Source organism: Arvicanthis niloticus, chromosome 6, assembly GCF_011762505.2.
Source record: "Arvicanthis niloticus isolate mArvNil1 chromosome 6, mArvNil1.pat.X, whole genome shotgun sequence".
Lineage (NCBI taxonomy): Eukaryota > Metazoa > Chordata > Mammalia > Rodentia > Muridae > Arvicanthis > Arvicanthis niloticus.
In genome coordinates this window covers 50826568-50848268 of record NC_047663.1, presented here as the reverse complement: position 1 = coordinate 50848268, position 21701 = coordinate 50826568, and the positions used below count along the sequence as shown (strand labels likewise).

The following is a 21701-nucleotide window of genomic DNA, read 5'->3' as shown; positions in this document are numbered from 1 at the left end:
ATTTATGTTAGAAACCTTTGCAACCCCTAACAATTCATGGACCAGTTTTAATGCACCATCATTTTCCTGGGAGCAGGAATACATGGCTTACGTCATCACATTTAGGTTAAAAATCAAGGATAACAGGCTGGAGATACAGCTCAGTGGTTAAGAGCACTGTTGCTCTTGCAGAGGACTAGAGTTCTATTCCAAGCATCCACATGCCTGCTCACCACCATGTAACTCCAGTTCCAGGGCAGCAGACACCCTCTTTTGACTTTCATGAACACCAGGCACGCCTGTGGTGCAGACATTCAGGCAAAACACTCAAAGCCATTTAAAAAAATCAATCAATCAAACAAACAAACAAACAACAAAACCAAAACCCAACCCCAAAACAAAACCCAACCAACGAAATCACTCACACGCACCCAAAAACAAGTAACAAAAACCCAGCTCATGCATTACAGTCCCAGCACCTGGGTGGTAGAAGTGAACACCTGAGTTTAAGGCCAGCCTGGTCTACATAGCAGGTTCCAGAACAGCCAGGGTTGCATAAAAAAACCTTCTCTCAAAAAACCAAATTAAATGTTGGGATACCAAGACTTATCTAATGAATGGCAATAAGACTAAAGTTTAAAATTCTGAATTCAGCATTCTTTAAATAAGGGAAAGGAGGCCCAACAAAAGAGGCCACACAGATCATATATAAGATTCAGTTTTTATGGATTTGATAGTCAAAAGCAGCGTTTGAGCATTATATACTAGAACTGTTCTTTTGTGTTTGAGATCAGAGAGAATTCAGTCCAAGTCCAAATCAGCTTGTTATTTTTCTACACTACAGCAACTGATGTAAAATTGTTTCCCCATGGGTACAGCTTATGTGCTCAGAGAATGGCATCTTAGATGCACGGCCACAGTTCCAAACAGATCCTGGTAGCTGGAGTACAAGGATTTGTGTCACAGTAAATACTTTGCTGTTTTGGAATGCTATTACAAGAGACACAAAGGTTCTCACAGGGGACCTGGTAATGAAACTGTTGTGCTGGGTGTTGCAGGCCATGGTTACAGAGAGAGAAACACCTGCAGCATGCAGGGCTGTTGTGGACGGTCCTCTGCTTCTTGGAGGCTATTCTGTGCAGGTAGGAGTCCTCAGGTTGGAGAGAGTTTGCCAACTGGAAAAGCAGCTCAGGTTGTACTGCAGTAAGATCAGAAGACATTTCACTTTCTTAAGAAAGCTTTAAGAGCACTGTCCCTTCGGCTTAAGATAAGCATTGACTTGTAGTGATCCGTGGAGTCAGAATGGGGCTACCACCTCATGTAATCCCTGAGCAGCTGTGTTGAAAAGTAAGTTTTTAAAAAGCTTAGTAAAAAACTAAATACTCTATTAAAATTCTCCCACAATGTTAGAGTGATAAATATATTTTTGTACAGAAACATTAGGTACTTAGAAACTGTACTCTTCACTCCTTTTTCTGGAAGTCCCAGTCCTCTGCAGCAGTCTCTCCAGGTTAAGGTCCTAGGCCTCTTTCTGGAGCCAGTCACTTTTGGCTACTTTCCCAGCCCAGAAACCACCTCGTTAGTTTACTAAGGAGCAGACTGGTTGCTGCTGAGGAATATACTGCCTTCTCCTTGTTTTCTTTAACGAGCATAATGAATGTTCTTTTAAAAATACAAAAGTTCCTCTTACCAAGCAAGGCTAAATAAACCTTGTATAAATACAAAAAATACACTTCAAAAGAAAGTACATTCTTGAGAGCATTTCAGAAAGTTGATAACGTGACCATTTTATCAAAATGGTCACAGGTACCCAGACAACCCTAAGCACTGGCTAAAAGCTTGACTGCGCATGACTAGGGTTATAATAAATCCTAGACCAGCCTCAATAGACACAGCTGTGAACTAATGAGATTCTGGCAATGGAAGTGCCCAGTCAGGCTATGCTCTCTTCAAAGAGCTTGTTGGACTCAAAGAAACTGCCTGTGTCTTCAAAGTGCCTCGAAGACAGTTTGGCCCATTGCTTATAAACAAAACAATTCATTGTATAAATGAGAAAATCCTAGTAGTACAGATGTGTTTGGATCAATTAAGCACAATAAAAGGGCTAAAATTTTTTTTTCCTTCTATATTCAAACATTCTCTGTTTAAGTGTGCTCCTCCCCTTCCTTCACTTAGATACAAGGCCTAGCCCAGGCTGGACTAGAACTTGCAAGCCCTCCCATCTCAGCTGGGACTGATTATAGATATGTACTATCAAACCAGGGAATGTCTGCTCCTAATAATTGGCTAAGATGTATCTTTTCCAATTGGAAAAAGGATGTAGAGGCTTCTCTAGTTCCCTCTAACAAATGCAGATAATGAAGGTCTGAGAGTGGTGACTGGTTAGGAAGCAGAAAAGCTCACTGTCCCCAGGTCTCCGAAAAGCAGACAGACCACAGAAAATTAGTAACATCAAAAATAAAAAGACTGGCCAGGTGGCGATGCATGCCTTTAATCCCAGCACTTGGGAGAGAAAGGCAGGCTGATCTCTGGGTTTGAGGCCAGTGTGGTCTATAGAGAGAGTTTCAGGATAGGCAGGGCTACACAGAGAAACCCTGTCTCAAGTGGTTTACCCCTCAAGAAAAAACACAAGCAAAAAACCTAGACTAAGAGTAGGTGTGGGAAAAGGGACAAATGGATACTCTGGCTTCTGAACCACTAAGCACAGTCTCCTCCTCCTTCCCATCTAGCAGCCCTGACTCGACCAGACTTGAAATAGGTGGGGCTCTTCCCTCACGGGCACACATTCATAGGTGCTTAGTTAAAGAGAAAATTACCACGGGCTTCAGAAGCCACTGCACTGAAAAGTTGGCTTCCTAGTTTCAGGAAACCTGCTAGTCTCCTGAAAGCATTGGTGGGGACATACCACAGAGGCACTGGGACCAACCAAGGAACTCCTTGCTGGTCTCTGCTTGGAGGCAGACAAGATAATGTGCTACACCTTGAGCCATAAGGGTCAACACCTCAGAATATACCTTACTCTGGAGCTGTCTGTGGGAGATTTGCAAAATAGAAAATTTCCCATTTTCTGTTTAAAAGATATACAGGTAGACATTAAAGTAGAAGTGAGGGCTGGGGATTGGCTCAGTGGTAAAGAGTTTTGCATAGCATGCATGAGGTCCTGGGATCCACAGGAGAGAGGGAGTAAGAAGGGGGGAGAGACATTTCAACAAATTAGATCTGTAGTCTCCTATGGCTCCTCTCCCAGTCACAAGAGCTCAAGGGACTGTGCTGTACCTAATTAGTATCATAAAGCACAATGGCTTACAAGTCACTGATTGTCTTATCTTGTACCAGGCAAATCACTGTGTAACGTTCTGCTCATTTTCTCTAAACTTCATTACTCTGAACTTGTAAGTCTTATCCCTCTCTGGCATATGAGGAAACTGAGGCTCAGAAGTTAATTCAGTCACCCAAAACTGCCTAGTCAAACCCGAAGTCTCGGTTTCTCATGGTGTAAGTCTGATCATGTCTGCATGGTTGAGTCTGAGAAGTTTCAACAAACTTTTAAGCTCTTGAAGTCTGAAAGTCTGGCTGCAAGCTTCTGAGTCTGTTTGGAAGACAGCTGTGATCTAAGCTCCAGGCCCCGCTGTGCTGGCAGCATCCTGGGATGGCTCAGTTTCTGGCCGTTCTCAGCTTCCTCCTGAAGTAGTCAGGGGCAGCATCATAGAGCCACTCAGCATCCACGACGCAGAGGTCACGCATGTAGCATTTGTTGGTGTAGAGCAGTGAAGTATATACCACGCAGGCAGGCTTGCAGTGGAAGAGGACAGATGACGGGTGGATGGCCACTGGCTGATGTGTGTCCGTGGTGGCATAGGTGCCATCTGTCTGGAGTTCAGCAGTACTCATAAAGAGGCTGTGAGCCAGGCAACGGCGGACACTCTCCATGTCCCCTCGAGATGACACAATTGGCATTGACATCTGTTTTAGAAGAAAGACAGAAAAGACCTCAAGCATTAATTCTCCACAGCACTGCACACCGCACAGCTCAAGTGCAGCCAACACAAAGTGAAATTTCGATTGCCATCCAAAGGTGTCACTTCAAATGCCTTAGGCAGCAGCTTGGGTAAAGAATGAGGACATGGATAAAGGAGGATAGACTGAAATAAAAACAAACCAAAACAAAACAGGAAAATATCAGCCTAGGAAAGGTGGGAACGGGAGAGAGACATCCATATAGGCTACTATATACAGGTTGGGTGTGCTGAGTAGCAACTTCCTCTGAGATAAAACCACCCAGCTGACGCCATGGGGTGGATCAACCTGTGAGCCACTCACCTGCCATGAGGCTCACTAATAGAGACTATGACTGTCTCTAGTATACCCAGAGCTGCAGTCTTCCACCAAGAAGTTGAAGACTTGGTGGGATTCAAAAGCATAGAGATTGAGCCTCCTGGAGATCACAGTGCAGAGGCTGCCTCCCCACTCCTCACAACACACTCCAGACAAACTCCCTTGACAGAAAAGCAGCCATTCTGGGTGTAGGAACTAGGGAGTCTGGAGGGCAAAGGTTGTCTACCCCTCCTCACAACACACTCTAGACAAACTCTCTAGCTAGAAAAGCAGCCATTCTGGGTGTATGAACTAGGGAGTCCCTGCAGGGTGGAGAAGCCTCTGGGCCCAGACATTGCAAAGCTGAGTGCAGCTGGCAGAGGCATCTGGAACATGAAAAAGAGGAGCCACTAACATGAAGACAGCTTCAGCAGATGTGGGACTTGTTCAATATAGGCTTGCCATGAGCACAAACCACAGGACACACGGGGCAGAGATTCCTTTCTCCTCACCTACTGGGCAGCCTCCAAGTTTCAAGTACACAGTGAAGTTATTAAATACATGACCCTGGTTTAAAAAATGCTCTTCTGGTGTTTTCCAATAGTTCACTTTACCTTTTAGTAGTTTATCTTTCTCCTCGATCCCTCCCCCTCCCCTTTGTTTTTTATAGATTGGGTTTCTTTGTGTAACCTTGGCTGGCCTTGAACTCAGAGATCTGCCTGCCTCTGCTTCCCTTCCCAAATGCTGGGATTAAAGGGCACACCACTACTGTCTGGCAAGTTGTGTGTGTGTTGTTTTTTTTTTTTTTTAAATCAGAATATAGTTATAAAGTTTCCATGCCCAGTACCATCCCCACAACAGGAATGTAAGTCACTGATACAATGTAAACTAAGTGAAAGACAAACTAATTGGCTCAGTGGAAGAGCATTGCCTAGTGGGTTCAATCAACAGTACTGGGGTGGCATGGGAATTGAGGAGGGGGAGGGAAAAAAACCCAAACCACCATGGATTTCTATGAATAAACCATAATTGTGAGGGAAAGAAAGTAGAATTATGAGTAACTTCTATATTCTTGTGTATTTAAAGTTTTTCTACAACAAGATTTTTTTCATACCACTAGTGACAAGCAATTCAAGACCCCTACAAGAAAAATAAAAACTTTTCCTTGAAAGGGAAGTACTACCTTTAAGCAGATTTCCCTCAGCTGTGCTCTGACTTCAGCTACTAGCAGCATATTCTTGCTGTTGACAAAATTTTCTTTGCACCAGTCCTGAATATAAGAAAAGGAGATATGTTAATCCTCTCGTTTCTATGCAGAGGAAACATGCACATACCAAAACCTGGATGGCACAGCTGAATTCAGAGGGTTCTACAGGTGTCAAAAGGAATATAGGAACATACTTTTATATTTAAAAGTATAAATTAGGAGAAATATGAATTATTTAAACTAAAATAAAACAAAGATTCCTGTCCTAGGTCATCATACAAAAGCTATGGGTTGGGATGCATGCACCACCATACCCATAAAGGACACGTACCTCTAGAATATTATTAAAGAACAGTGAGAAGACGACCAAGAAACTGGAGAAAAATGGACAAAAGACACAGAAATGTCCAATACATTTATGTAAGGTTGCTTGTCTTGTGTGGGATGGAGGCAATGTTTAGAACAATACAAACAGATTACACAAGTAATTTCAACCAACATCTGGAGAGACCATGGACACGGGAATTCTCCCACACTCCAGGAGGGACTGATGGTTTGGCAAATACGTGCTAGCCAGGTGAAGTTGAGCCACAGAGAATAGACCAACAAGTTTATGCTCACTTGTTGGCCCCACAGAATATTCCCTCTTGAACACAAGGAGAGCAGAGCAAGAGACACTGGTGATGGAAACAGCTGCAGCTGAAAGGGCAGACTGTGGATACAGGGAAGCTAATGCTTCCTTTTCTGTTTGTTTTGAGACAGTCTTTTTTTTTTTTTTTTGGTTTTTAGAGACAGGGTCTCTTTGTCTATCAGAGCCCTGGCTGTCCTGGAACTCACTCTGTAGACCAGGCTGGCCTCAAACTCAGAAACCTGTCTGCTTCTGCCTCCCAAGTGCTGGGATTAAAGGTGTGTGCCACCACTGCCCAGCTGAGACAGTCTAACTGTGCAGTCAACCAACTGGAGGCAACCAAGCCCTGCTGAAAAGCATGTCCTTAGTGCCAGGTGTGTGCCACATACCTGTCTGTGGTCTAGCACTTGGAAGGCTGAAGATCACAAGTCTGAGGTCAACTTGGGTTACATACATAAGCAAGACCCTGCTTTAAAGACAAACGGATGGCATCCTGTTCAGGTAGAACAGTTCGGTAAGGAAGGACTCAGAATTTTTGACTGCATTGGCACCTTTTTTGTTCATTTAAATATAAATTGAGGGCCATCGAGATGGCTCAGCTGGTAAAGAAGCTTGTTGCCAAATCTGGACACCTGAATTAAACCCCATGCATCCATACCATTGAAGTACAGAAGCAACTCCTACAAGTTGTCCTTGGATCTCTATAGGTGCCATGAGGCACATCTGTATAGATGTGTGCACACACCCATGCACACAACTTCAACATGCACACTTCAACACACCCACCCACACCCACACCACTTTATAAATATAAAGGTAAATATAGTAAAGTTAACAAATGATAAAAGTGCTAAATGCTAAAACTGTAGGGTACCATTTTTAAAAAAAAAATACACACTAAGGCTCAATTGTTATAGATTTATTAACACAGAGAGAATATACTCCCATTTTCCATTTTAGTATAAGGAACTGAAATGCTTATCAAAAACCAGTATAAAAGTTGAGCAGGTAGGCAAGAAAACCATCTTGTATGGTTTGAATATTCTCCAAAGCTTCAGTGAATCCCTATTGCAAAGCATTAAGTGGAAACTTAACTCAAATTATGACACTTGTGGCCAGTAAGATGGATTTGTGAATAAAGTGTTTACCGCCAAGCCTGATGACCCAAGTTCAAGCCCTGGAACACACACAGTGGAAAGCAAGAAGGGAAACTGTCCCCTGACCTCCATATATATGCTCCCTCCTCCCTCAGAGCTTTGATCTTAGCACTTCAGGCAGATCTCTGAGTCTGAGGCCAGTTTGGTCTACACAGTGAATTCAGGATAGCCAGAGCCAAGCTGAGTGGTAGAGCTCTGTGAGTTTGAGGCCAGCTTGGTTTACAAAGAAGACAGCCAGGGCTACACAGAGAAACCCTGTCTCACCAACCCAACCCAACCCAACCCAACCCAACCCAACCCACCCCCCTCCCCTTAAAATAGCTAAGCATAGTATAGCACATGCCTTTAATTCTAGCAGCTGATAGGAATAAGCAGGCATACACAGTAAATTCAGCCTAAATAGGAAATTCCATGCCTTGGGGTTACATAGTGAGAACCTGCTTCAAAAACAAAATAAATTTTAAAAACGTAGGAGCTAGAGAGAGACAGTCAAGGATTAACCCTGCCCACTCTTCCAGAGAACCAGGCCCAATTTCTAGAACTCATACAGCAGCTTACAACCATCCCTGGGAATCTGACACCTTCTTCCAGTCTCCACAAAAACAGCAAGCTTATGGTGCCTAGATACTCAAAAAGGCAAACACATGCAAACACACACACACACACACACACACACACACACACACACACACACACCAATTTTAAAATGACATCTGAAAAATGACTAGGTTTAAATAAGGCCCCATGACTGAATCCCCATCGGCCCCTAATTAGCAGAAGAGGAAGAGTCCAGAAGACAGTGTTTCTCTTGCTGTGTGATGCTATGTTCTATCTTCTATCTTAAAGCATCAGATAAGACCTCTAAGTCTTTTTTTTTTTTTTTTTGGTTTTCGAGACAGGGTTTCTCTGTGTAGTCCTGGCTGTCCTGGAACTCACTGTGTAGACCAGGCTGGCCTCAAACTCAGAAATCTGCCTGCCTCTGCCTCCCAAGTGCTGGGATTAAAGGTGTGCACCACCACCACCTTTAATGACCTCTAAGTCATTACCAGTCTGGAATGTGAGACAAAAGAAATCTCTTTTCTTTATAAAATGGCCTTCCTCAAGTATTTCTTTACAGTAATAAAAAATGGGCTGGAGCTGGGTGTAGCTGCACATGCCTTTAATCACAGTACTGGGGCAGCAGGGACAGGTGGGTATCTGTTTATTCAAGGCTAACCTCCAGGCCAGCCAGGAACACAGAGAGCCCTTGTACCCTTCCCCCCTCCTCCAAAAAAGGCCATAATTCTAGTGGCTAAAATAGTCTTTAATTACTCAACTAACCTGTCCAGAGTCTATTAAACACAAGCAGAACAAACACCTGAAATAACATTTCTAGTGATGTCCCGGCACTTACACATATGTGTGTGTGTGTGTGTGTGTGACAGAGAGTGTGTGAGAGAGAGAGAGAGAGAGAGAGAGAGAGAGAGAGAGAGAGAGAGAGAGAGAGAGAGAGAGAGGACAGAGACTCTTTAACATGCTTTGGCCAAAAAACAGATCTATTTAAAAGCACATGTCTGACAGCAGGAGGGAGGCTCACCTTATTCCCGCCTATGTTTTTGAAGGTTCGGTAGATATTGAGCAGGGTGATGTGATCCCCCTCACTGGATATGAATTTCTTCCGGACACTCTGCACCTCATCTCTCCGGGCAGGAGGGTTGTAAAGGACACTGTCCACAGACAGCAGGGAGACTATGGTCAGAATCTCTTCTGTACAGTGGAATTTGGAGGATAGGAGGATAGTCTGGAAAGTCAAATTTAAAATGCATGTGTCAAATTTCCTACCTTCTGAATAGTATTTTTGTACAGTCTCTTGCAGTTTCCATTAAAGGAGTATGGTGGCTTTAAGACCATAATGCTGTGTCAATGCCATTTACGTCTTTGTAAAACAGAGAGATGCCATCCCCACAGGACTCCAAGTCTTTGTGGGTAGGGTTGTGACTGACATCTGAGTCTTATACACAACCCAAGTCAGCACTGTACAGAGAGGAGGGGTGATGGGCAGTTTTTGAGAGAGTAAGTAAGGTTAGTTCAGAAGCTTAGGCATGTCCTAACCTGTAAGGCAGAGAAAAGGCAATGAGGAGGAGGGGTCATTTACTTTGGCAAATTTGGGCTCTAAAGGAAATGCTGCCATCTTTCTTCCAATTGGAGTCAGGGTAAGCTGGTCATCCTTATGTTCAAGAGCACCTAACAGGTCCAGTTGGGCAATGGCCGCCTCAATGTGATCTACAGAAACAGAGACATAAAAAGGAGCCAGAAGTCCAAAACAGGAAGAAGATGGAGCTAGTTGAGTGCTTCTGGCTCTACAAACAGCAGGACCACCCACCACTGTCCTCACACTGTTCTAAGCCTAGTGACACACTAGCAAAAGATACATAAAGTAGTAGTCATGGGAGGGGGTGTGGGGCGGTAATGGCTCGGCAGAAGTCCAGGGGCTTGGCTTCCATGGTGTGGGTAGCATCACACAGATGTTGGCTTTATTACCATTAGACTTTGTATTTATTATTCCTTCCTAGGAATTAAAAAAAATACAGTGTAGAACTGTATCCTATGTGCTGATCGTGTTCTTAAAGATGTACACATTCCCACACGCACAGACTTTTGTGTAGAAAAGAGCCAGAAAATGTCTCTTTGGGAGAAGAACTGAGTTGAGGTTCAAAGTGCGACCTGGGGCACCTATTGACAGTTTATCCTCTCGATTAACCACTGCATTTCCTTAAAGAAGAGGGAAATGGCACAGTGATCAAGGTCCAGATGCAAAAGATTACCAACAAAGGGCAGGGAGCGGTCAAATCCCAGTTTAATGCAAAGAGATCTGATCTCTGCCCTTTCTCTGGGCTTCAGGAGCATCCATGGATGCCTGATGATGTCCCCTGTCTCTGCACAGTGGCACTGTAACACATAACCTGCACTGCATGACAAGTGAAATCAAATCAGCAAAAGAGCAGGACCAAATGATTTTTGTTTTTTATTTTCATTTAAGGTACGTTTCCTGGGTAAGAACTCCTTTGCATTATCTGCCTGCCTGCCTGCCTGCCTGCCTGCCTGCCCGCCCGCCCGCCCGCCTGCCTGCCTGCCTTCCAGTTTACCTGGTGATGGTTTGGACATGAAGTCAAAGGTGAGCACATTTGGAACTTTCATTGCTAGGAGCTGAAGGATCACACTTGCCAGGTTACACCTATGAGGGAAGAAATTAGGGTCATTCATTTGTCCCTGACTCCACTGAGTCAAAAACTGCTCTCCAGAAAGCATTAGTGAAAACTGCAGCCCAAGAACAGGAGCAGGCAGGAGAGAGCAGGATGCATGACAGGGCAGGTGCAACCTCCAACTACCTCTGGATCTCAGGCACCGTCATCTTCTCAAACTTCTCAAACTCGTCCTCGGTGTAGAGTCGGTAGCAGATGCCACTGTCCTCTCGTCCAGCCCTGCCTGTACGCTGCCAGGCCTGGGTCTTTGATACTCGCTGTACAGCCAGTACCTCAAGACCACTGTCTGCAGGGAGAAAAGGCCATGAGTGCTTTGCTTCATCACATAAGCAAGCTGTTTCTAGAATGCTGGCAAGAAATGATGCTGAGTACCACTGAGTGTTTCTGCAACACAGGGGTCAGGGAAAGCTCGAGGCTAAACAAGAAAGCACAAACCCAGGTGCTCAGCCACTTTAAACCTCACAGTGAAATTGAACTCAACAATGAGCCATGTGTGAAATGTTAAGAAACATCACAACACCGTCTGCAAGCAAGGGAGCAGGAGAATGGCTTTAGAAATTTGGGCTTTCATCATGGGATGGCCAACTATCCCTGCTGCCTGGCACTGAGGGTTTCTTGGGAATTTTGGTGCTGAGACAGTTTCTAGCTAAATGAAAAGGCTGGTCATATATCAACCAATGATGACAGGGTTCTTAATCCTCCCTCCCACCCAGTTCTATAAGAAAATAGATCATGTGACATTTATTTCCCTGAAGTAAAAGACAACAATTCACTCAAGAACAGGAATATTTTGTGCCAGGAACTAGAGACCTACACTTTGTCACCATGGCATGAAACACCTCCAGTGTTTAGTAGAAGATGCCAATTAAATATTGGGTAGTTATAATAATTGCAGCAGCCCCAATTCCTCTACAGACTAAAGCAAGGTATGAATCAGAAATGTGTAAAGCTGACTTCAGGCCAGCTTGACCCTTGCAAAAGACAGCCAGTGCTTCCCTCTGTGCTTGCTACTCCAGCCCAGAGTGCCTGTCTCTTTCCAGAGAAACCTGAAAGTCCACAGCAGACACATTCCAGTGGCCTTTCGAGAGTCTGTGACCAGTGCCAAGCTGTCCCTGGGCTTCTCCCTCCATTCTTGGCCAGCTTCCTCAGTCCAGGCCCTGATCTGTCGTTCTCAGGTTCTCTACAACTGAGTTCTTTCTTCTCTGACTTCCTGCCTCATCAGGTCTCCTTTATGGACATAGGTGGGAACTGTTTCTGTCATTTGAATCTTAGCTCCTCACAAACATGAGATGTTTACTTGGGAGGAAATGCTGGGGTTACAGTTGTAACCGCTGCTCACTATGTACAGGAGACATTCATGGGCTCCAGTTTCTCACCAGGGTTATACTTCTTTGCTTTAACCATGCCCGTGTCAACTACGTATTTTATTCCTGTGATGGTTATGGAGGTCTCAGCGATGTTGGTTGAAACGATCACTTTGCGATAGCCCTAAAAGGAGGAAGAGAACCAAAGAGCCGTATGACACACATGATTCAGAGGTTGAAGACTTTCTCACCATGCATTTCCACAACCTGCTTATGATCAAGAAAAGGTGACTTCATTGTTAATAGTAGTCATACTAATTTCAGATCTTATACTTGGTAAGGAACAAAGGGAAAGGGAGGACACTGGTCATTTCACTGAGGTCCTGAAGGTTAATTTGAGGCAATGAGGTGTAGTGGAACAAGGTAAAGATTCAAGGCGAGTAGACAGATAGGAGTTGAAATTCTGGCCCTACTGTGTGTCTAAAGCAATTCCTGCCTCTCTTCTTGGGGTTCTCAGCGTCCCTCATGGCATTCCATGAGGATGACAAGTGGCCTGAGTGAGTGGCAGTACTGTGCCTAGCACACAACAAATGGTTTATGGGCAAGGAGCTTACACCAATGCTTAGAGAAGCCACTCATTTACCTTTATGCCTTCCATCATCCTGACAACTGCCCCCTCCTCACACGCCAGCTCTCCCTCTCAGCTGACCTGGTACCTGAGTACTCCTTCTTCCACCTTCTCTGGATCATGGGACACATGGACAGATCTGACTTGATGCCCAGTGATGTGGCTGGCAGAAATGGCTCGCTCACCTTTGGGGCCCCTTGAAAGACTCGAAGCTGCTGTGAATAGGGCAGGGAGGCGTACAGAGGAAGGACGAGCATTGAAGGGCAGCCGTCGGGGAGGTGCTTTGCAATGTCTCGGCAGGTCTTGCTCATTGCTTCGATCTCCTCCTGACCAGTGAGGAACACCAGGATGTCTTGAGAAGAGGGAGCTTCCTAGAAAGAATATTTATGATGGTGATATTTCCAATAGGGCTTTTATTTTCTGTTTTACTTTTTAATTATGAAGATGAAGCAAGTCTGACATTGGTATCTCCCTGGGAAAAGATCCTTACCAGCAATACACAGAGCTGCTAACACGAGAGCCAGCCAACTGTGACCAGGAACTGGGTAGGGAAGTTCTAACGGGAAACTGCTTTTGTTAAGACAACACAATGAAGGGCCAATCAGAGGTAAGAAATTCTGTATAACAGTTCTTTTAGGTTGGTGAGATGGCTCAGGGGGAAAAGAAAAGGCATTTGCTGCCAAGGCTGCTGGCCTGAGTCTGTTCCCAGGACCCATATGGTGGAGGGAAACTCCCCCAGGCTGTTCTCTGACCTCCACGACGGCACAGGGACTTGAGCACCGCACCCTACCATACACACAATGAATAAATAAACGCAAAAAAATATTTTTTTTCAGTTCACAGCTTAAAAACATGGAATGCTTCACAAATTTGCATGTCATCCTTGCACAGGGGACATGCTAATCACTGCACTGTTCCAATTTTAGTATATGTGCTGCTGAAGCAAGCACACAAAAATAATTTTTAAGAGCTTCTTTCCCTTCTTTTTCTTTTGAGTGTGATATGTACATGGAGCGTGTGCGCCTGTACTCACATGTGGCTAGAAGATACCAGGTGACTTCCTTCACCTGTCTGCCTGAGGCAGGATCTCTCACTGAACTGGAAGCTTACTGTGAGCTGGCGCGGGGGGTGGGGTTAAGGCACTTGCTGGTCACATGAATTTGAGCCTAAGGACCCATGTACATGTGGGAATAGAAAACCAGCTCTATAAAGTTGTCTTTTGAACTATACATGTGTGCTTTGCCCTTTCTCCAACACATATCATGCACACATGTGCATACACAGTCCCCCTACACAATACATTTTTAAAATAAAATTCTAAAAAAAATTTCTCTTCTGACGTTGGCTTTTGGCCAACTTTTCTTGGCTGTCTTTTTCTTCTCTTTCAAACATTACCAAATTGACAGTGAAAATAACTGTTTCCGTCCCTTAGAAGAAAAAAAAAAATCACTGCCCTAAAATGACAAGGACCAGAGACAAGCTGGCTCAATTCATTTTTGAAAGGTGGAAGACAAGGGGGAGGGGGCTGGTTAGGGGACAGCTGCTAAGGAGAATAGTGACAAGAAATGCGGATGGAGACTGTGGCTCAGAGTAGAGCACTGGTCTAGCATGGGCAAGGTGTGCAACAGCAGGAGGAGGTCTGGCAGAGCAACTGCTCCACAAGGATGGCAGCACAGATGACCGAGACAGGCTACACGCAACACATCTCATGACTGCCACACAATACACAGTGCATCATGTGTCACACTGAAGGCTTGCCCAAACTGGTCAGTCCAGGAGGGGGACAGAGGGCTGCTAACATTGTCTTCTCTTAATATGCTGGATTTAAAGACAATTATGATACAGCTACGTTGGAAGGATGGTGAACACAGGCGGGCTGGGAAGGAGTCCTGGCTGATTATTTAAGAGATAAGCATGTAACGGTGGATGATGACAAATCAAGAAACATTAACATGCGCAGGGTATTTTAAAATTCAAAAGCAACTTTCACAGCAACTGCTGAGTCTCCAGTTTTACTCTGGGCTGGAACTCATTATGTAGACCAGGCTGGCCTCAAACTCAGAGATCTACCTGCCTTTGCTCCCAAGTGCACTGCCACCGTCTGGCTCAACTGCTGTTTTAAATTGAGATTGTTAAACTAAACCCTTTGTTTTTTTGAGTCTAGTTCTCAAATAGCCCAGAGTGAACTCAAGCTCGCTATGTAGAGTAGAATGGCCCTGGACTCTTCCTCCCTGCACCTTCCATCAGTGCTGGTTGTCATACCAGCTTTATGCAGTACTGGGGACCAATCCCTGGGCTGCAAGCATGATGGGCCATCATTCTACAGACTGAGCTATATTCCCAGACCAACTGTCGGCTTTCTAAAACTTTGAACTACATAAGCAATACTTAGGTTAAAATAAAAATTGTTTGCCTCTAGATGTTCATAGGAACTTAATATAAAAATTAAAAAGTCTATACAAATCAAACTAAAACAATAGGATTTAATCATTCACAATCTTTTTTGTAAACATATGTTCACGTGAGTTATGCATAGAGGCCAGAAATCAAATCTTTACCCACCACTCTCCATGTAACTTTTGAGACAGGCGTTCTCACTGAATCTAGTGCTCACCGACTGTCTAGGCCAGCCAGCCTGCCAGTTCCAGGGTTCCAATTGTCTCCATCCCTCCCTCCATGACAATCACTGCGTCTCCGATGCACATCGCCACGTGACTTCATGTAGTGCTGGAGATCTAAACTCAGGTCTTCGAACTTCTTTGGCAAACTCTTTACCCACTGAACCATTCCCCAGCCTCTGATTGTTCACATGTAAATGTAAATTTTTAATAAAATTATAAGATATTTTGCAGTATCTAAAAGTTTTGGGACACCTCACAACATGCGTGGTAGTGTATACCTGTAATTCCAGCACTCAGGAAACCCAGGCAGGAACACAACCAGCTGGAAGCCAGCCTGGGTTACATGACAAGATACACTTATTCAGCATACTGGGTTGCAACACAGATTATACTTCCCCACAGGTTCTGATATACAGAAAGGCACGTGGACCACTCTTCTAGCACAGAAGAGCTTCCTGGCTCAGAGGAGAATGGCTGTTGATTAGAGTTGAGTTATTTATTTATTTTTTCAGAGAAAATAAGAAACATCATTAAAAGAGGCAAAAAACAGATATAGCAAATGAACCTTTTTAAAGGATCATTTTATTATATATATTTATTTGTGTGTGTGGCATATGTGTGGAGGTCAGAGGAAAATTGCTTGTCGCTTCTTTTGTCCATGTGGGCCCCTGGGACTGAAATCAGATCACGGGCTTAGCGCCAAGCACCTTACCCTCTAGACATCTCACGGCCCTCAAATGAGTCTATTCTTGATGATACAGTTCACAAAGCTGTCATATTCTGTGGCTTTTCTTTCAGAGGCTAACTATTCTCACTATAAGGGGAAACAGAATTTGCCAGGGATTTTCATCCCTCTCCATACCTGGTGGATCTGGAAGACTGAGACAAGAGCTGCATGCAGGTAATCCTGCTGAGGCTGTTTGGTATAGAAGATCTGGATTGGATGTTGCCGACCCTCAAGGTAGAGGACAGGGGCTCCATTGAAATACTGAGAGAACAGGTCGACATCCATGGTAGCTGACATCACAATCACCTACAGAAGATGAGGAGGATGGGAAGTAAGCACTGGACAGCCTGTCTATAAATGCTCAAAACATGGCTGAGGCCCATGTTGCTCCCAACAGGGTGAACTTTCTCCCATGTGCCTGAAGCAGAATGGGCAGGAGAGACACCCTGGGAAGAAAGGCGTGGTCCTTAAACAGGGTCCACATACTTTGAGAGGCAGTTTCCCTAGCTCCTTTCGCCTCTTCTGTGCAGTCTTCACCACTCCAAAGAGTACATCTGTGTGGATGGTCCGCTCATGAGCCTCATCCAAAATGACACAGCTGTACTTCCGAAGCAAGGAGTCTGAAATTGCTTCACGAAGAAGCATGCCATCTGTCAGGAACTTGATCCTGGTGTCTTCTGAGGTGACATCCTCAAAGCGCACTGTATAGCCAATCTGTGAGAAAATATGACTCCTTTATTCATTCAACATTTACTGAATACCTGTTGACTGTATCCAGCACTGTCCTCAGCAGTGTGGTAAACTGAGACCTACAGCACTCTGGCCACTCCCTCAGGAGTGTGGTCTATCTGCAGAGAAACACTGCAATGAAACATCAAAGAACTAATCTAGGGCAAGCAATATGGAACAGCGGGTAAAAGCACTGGCCTTGCAGGCCAAACCATCTAAATTCAACCCCCAGAGCCCAGAGAGATGAGAGATCTAACTCCCAATTTGTCCTCTGATATATAATACAAATATGAATCTGTCTCCTACATAGCTCCAAGACTCATTCTATGTACCTATAGTAAGAATGTTACAAATTTTTACAGAAATATACATCTATTTAATAGAAATATACATCTATATAATAGATTTAAAAGAGGTTTCTGGACAGACATGGTAACTGTATGTCTATAATCCCAGCACTCTGTAGGCAGAGGCAGGACTGCTATAAGTTCAAGGCCACTCTGGACTATAGGTCTATATATAAAGTCCCACACTAGCTAGGGATACCCTGTCTCAAAAAAACAAAAACAAAAACAAAAAAAACCCAAAAAACCAAAAAACCTCAAAACAAACCAGCAAACAAACAAACAAAAAAGACATGCCTGAGGTCTTAAGCACATAAATTAGGGGTAAAGGGTCCAGAAGGGCACTTGCCTAGTATATGAAGGGCCCTGAGTTCAACCTCCAGCACTATGAAAGTGTTTACACAGACACCTAAACCAGAGAATCCACCTCTAATTTACTGAGCTTGCCAATACCTGTGAAATCAAAGCTAATAAATTGTACTAAGAGTTACTGATCTCTGGAAAACTCTGAGATTAGCGTAAATAGCAGTGGCTATTTATTTATTTACTATTTACTAGAAGCCAGCTGCTCGGCTGGGTATTGTGGCACACCCCTGCAATCCTAGCATGCAGGAGGCTAAGGCAGAAGGATTGAGGATTCAGGGTGCCAGGCCAGTTTGTGTTACGTATTGAACTTCCAAGTCAACATAATGTGGGTGGGTGGTAGAGGCCAAGAAAGAACTTGTTCAGAAAAATAAAAGGCAGGAGCACAGCGGGTTACTTAACAGTACTCATGTTAAGTAATGCAATGAGGTACCAGCTTCCCGAGTTCAGTCCTCTTCTCATCTGAGACTCTGGTGGCAAGAGAGATGGCAGCCACTCGACGGGGCTGGGTCACAGCAATGATGCCCTGGCGGCTAATTCCCCCTTCATAGAGGTACTGTGGGATCTGAGTTGTTTTCCCAGAGCCAGTTTCCCCTGGGAGAGAAAAGAAACTCTTATTCAAACGAGACTAAGGTAAACTTGCCAAATAAACAGCTCAAAGTCAGGAAAAACAAAACCAAACCACAAAAGAAAATACTGATTTGCTAAGCCTTAGGCAGATGGGCACCTAGGGATACTGCTGGTGAAGAGCCATTGCCACTGTTTCCCAGGAGGCCCAGTTACATTTCAAAAACTTTTAGAATGGGCTGGGCATGGTGATATGGGCATTTAACCACAGCAGACAGAGACAGGTGGATCTTTTTGAGTTCTAGGCCAGCTTGGTCTACACAGTCAGTTCCAGGACAGCCAGAGCTACATAACAGACAGACTGTCAAACAAACAAACAAACAAACAAACAATAAAAATACGCTAAACTTTAGGATGTTTATATGGTTTGGCTCAAAATTCCACTTGCAGAAATTGAGTCTAAGAAAACAAAGATGTTTTAATTTAATGTGCCACATGATAGCAAAAACAAAATGAAAAACAAAATAAAAAGCCCAAACAAAACTGGAAACATGTACAATAGTAGGTAACTGGTATTGTTACAACAGAAAATGAAATATGACAGTCATGTATCTTGATACACAGTGATCCGACGAAACGTCCATTCATATACTGCTCGCCCTTTACTCTGGCTGCTGCTTGCTGCTGTCTTCAAACCTCCTGACTCTGTCTACCGTACTATGGGTACAATACCTACCTGTCCTAACTGGCAAGTTAAGGATGAGTCAGCCTGAGAGTTCTCACCCTCCAGGCTGTACTAGTGGGCCTCATCTCCGGGATCCTTAGTGCCTGTCAATCTCTCTTCTAGCACGGATCATTCCAAACAGTACCGAAGTACTTAAATGTTTCTGCCCTCTAATTCCAGAGGGCAGGTCTCTTCATAGGCTTGAACACTGCATAGAGCAAGCACTCAATGAAGGTTGTTTCCTATGTATGTCTGTTGGTACCTCAAAAAGCACCTGATTAGAGGAACTCAAGAAATTTGCACATCCTTCTTTGCTATGGCTCATCCTCTTTAACAGGAATTCTCCAGGTCCATGAGTCCTGCATTTTCTTCCAGCTCCCAGACTGCCTCTGACTGCTTACCTTTCCAGACTCAGCTAAGGATCTCAGACTAAGAATCTGATTAGCCTGCATTTTCCTGTGGAATCCTCCACACGACCTCAGATGTAGATCAGTGTCTCTCCTGTATCTTTCCCACTCCTATTCCAAGGCAACTGACTATTGCTAAATAAAATATTCCAGCCATACAAATATAGGGACAAAATTTACCTGGGCATCAGCTCTACCGTCCATCTTGTTCATATTCTTGCAGCCTATCTTCTGTCTCCATCTCCCCAAGATCCTACTTGATGTTCTGAGACTTTTGTTCTCCTCAGAACTCTTGGATCTTCTCAAATGTGACTTCCCTCTACTCCTCTGCTACAAGTGCTTTTGCCTCCCGAGACAGCCTTTCTCCTGTGCCAGGTGGGTTCTCTGTAACTCCTGATGCCCGGGACCCCCCATCTCTTACATCTCCTAACCTTTGATCCATTAGTTCTATTCTATCTTCAGTGTCCTCTCCGCTCAGCTTACCAAAATCTGTAAATATTTTACAAGTTCCTCAGCTTCACTAGGTTGGCCAAGGCAGAAACCTATTTTCACTGCCTTCATTCTTTCGCTTCCTAATTACTCCTCAGTCCAATGCAGATCAGTTCCTAAAGTTCTTTTGAAAAAATTCTTAGGAGCTGTAATCAACACTACATATGCAACGTGCACTCCCCCACCCCCGCAATTGTCGATTCTACTGACTGCCAGCCCTCCGGTCTCTTTCTCACTTATACCATTCCTTCAGGCACTCCTCTATCTTAGACACTGTAGCAAAACCACTTGAAATCAGTCCCTGCCCTCGAATACTGCTGCCAAGCTTTTCTAGTACACAAGAAACTGGTTCTCGGTAACTGAATTCTTTCTGGCAGCCAGTTTCTCCATCGCTGCATAGAATGACGGTCCCCAGGGACCCGCTTCGCAGCTGCCTCCTCAAAAGCCTTGGTGAGGCCCATCGTGCAAAGCTCTCTTAGAATCTCCAATATGCCCTCCACACCCCGTCACGGAAGGTGAATCTTTATCCTCAAACTCGAATGGTCAGCGCCAGCGGGATAATTCTGTCCGCCTCTTTCCAGAGGTCCCTGTCCACGCCTGGCACTGATAACCTTTCAAGTTTGTTGAAGAAACCAACGCAAAGAAAGTGAGAAGCACCTAAGAAAAAGTGCCCTCACAGATCTAGAGCAAGAAAGGGCCACCAAAGTGGCCACTCACCGATGAGGACCGCGTTGTCCAGGTTTCGGAGCTGAGCCAATAGCTGCCCCCGCGCCCGGAAGATGGGCAGACTCCGGCGCTGCAGCTCCAGGGCCTCGCGGTAAGGACTAGCCGAAGGCTGGGCCAGCGGCGGCGTTTGCCTCCTGCCTCCTCCGGCTCCGCCGGCTCCGCCGCCGCCAGCCGCCAACAGCATCACTACTCGCCTCCCGGGAGGGCAGGAGCCCGGCCGGAATCTCTTGGCGGGCGGGAGGCCCGCCTCCTCCGGCATGTCGGGAGAACCGCGGCAGGAGGCACGGGCGCCGACAGCTCCGCTCAGCTGTGGACTCTAAGCGCGCACCGCCTCTTTCTCGCCACGTGCAGGCGTGTCTGGCGACCACCGATGACCTCACAGCCGCCTCCTGCCTTGAAGAAAGGAACTGCAATTCCCAACATGCGCTGTGGGTTTGGGTAGCATTTACATCCTGTGAGAGCAAGGCCGGAGGTGCGACCTAAAAAACGGCCCGAGTAACAACAGCATACGACAGCTGTGCGGTTCCACAGGACCTTGTTGCGTAATGACGTTGTCCTCCTAGACTCTCGTTCTACCAAAGCTATTTCTTCCCAATAAAAATGAGTGTCCCATCTAGGCCTCCAACAGTAGTCAAGCTTTGAAGGAAGTTCCAATTTACAAATGTAGAAAGTGAAAATTTCTGAGACTAAAATTATTCCGATGCTGCAAAGGATTTTGAAAATGTTACTAGTGAGTATCTTAAATTACGGAAAAGTGAATTCTATGATTCTGATATTGTGTAATTTCCTCACAAAGTGATAGGCTCAAAGAACACAAGCACAAGAGAAAAAACAAATTGAGTGGAACTAAAATTTCTCATTCTTTACACAGCTTTTCAGCCCTATTGTACACACCTTAATCAGTGCGATTATTCACTACTCCCACAGAAAACTTGTATATAACCAGTTCTTCCTTCCTGTTTCAATTGCAAGCTCTTAGATACTTTGCTAATTCAACACAGAAAGACAGGCACGAGATCAGTGGTTAGCTTCGCTTTTTTGTTTTTGGGAGGGTGTGGGCATTTTATTTGAGTGTATGTTTCTGCACTACTTACATGCAGTACTCAGAGGCCAAAGAGGGTGTTGGATTCCCTGGAATTGGAGTTACAGTCAGTTGTGAGCCTACATGTGAGTGCTTGGAACCCCTGGGGGACCTGGCCTAAGTCCTCTTAACTGTTGAGCCATGTTTTGTTATACAGAATGTGGCCTCCTATAATTCTCAACTCATGTGAAGGATATCCATCAAATTTGGTATGTGGACCTGTTTTGTTTGTTTTTGTTTTTTTTTTAAACCCCCAGATGTGGACCTGTCTGTTCTGGAATCTGGTGTGGTCTTTGGCCTTGGTCCTGTTGAGATGCTTTAAAGCCTTTTAAAAGAATGTCTGGGTCCCCCATGAAGCTTTACTACATCCATTATGTCAAGTTATGGACCTTGAGGAAATAAAATAGGCAGTTGCACATTCCAAGCAACCTAACGTGGGAGCATCAGATTCTTAAACTGCAAGA

At 44.7% G+C, this 21701-nt stretch overlaps 1 protein-coding gene and 1 non-coding gene across 2 annotated transcripts; both read right to left on the bottom strand.

Annotated features, from left to right (window-relative positions):
• Nucleotides 1–681: 681 nt before the first annotated feature.
• On the bottom strand, nucleotides 682–20621 carry Dhx33 (DEAH-box helicase 33). Its single transcript, XM_034506400.2, has 12 exons — nucleotides 20148–20621; nucleotides 17677–17837; nucleotides 16294–16521; nucleotides 15943–16113; nucleotides 12645–12830; nucleotides 11904–12015; nucleotides 10654–10813; nucleotides 10411–10499; nucleotides 9420–9547; nucleotides 8862–9065; nucleotides 5477–5563; nucleotides 682–3942 (listed from the first exon to the last, which is right to left on the bottom strand). The coding sequence occupies exons 1-12, from the start codon at nucleotides 20413–20415 to the stop codon at nucleotides 3634–3636; spliced, it is 2103 nt and encodes a 700-aa protein (XP_034362291.1). The 5' UTR covers nucleotides 20416–20621; the 3' UTR covers nucleotides 682–3633.
• LOC117712261 (U6 spliceosomal RNA) lies at nucleotides 13306–13409 on the bottom strand. The gene has a single exon (XR_004607309.1). It is a non-coding gene; the product is annotated as a U6 spliceosomal RNA (small nuclear RNA).
• Nucleotides 20622–21701: the final 1080 nt, after the last annotated feature.

Coding starts and splice junctions, on each gene's coding strand:
- Dhx33 (XM_034506400.2), bottom strand. CDS start 20,415: ATGCCGGAGGAGGCGGGCCTCCCGCCCGCCAAGAGATTCCGGCCGGGC. Junction 5,564..8,861: donor AAAACATAGGCGGGAATAAG/GTGAGCCTCCCT, acceptor TCTTATATTCAG/GACTGGTGCAAAGAAAATTT. Junction 3,943..5,476: donor TGAGGGAAATCTGCTTAAAG/GTAGTACTTCCC, acceptor CTTCTAAAACAG/ATGTCAATGCCAATTGTGTC.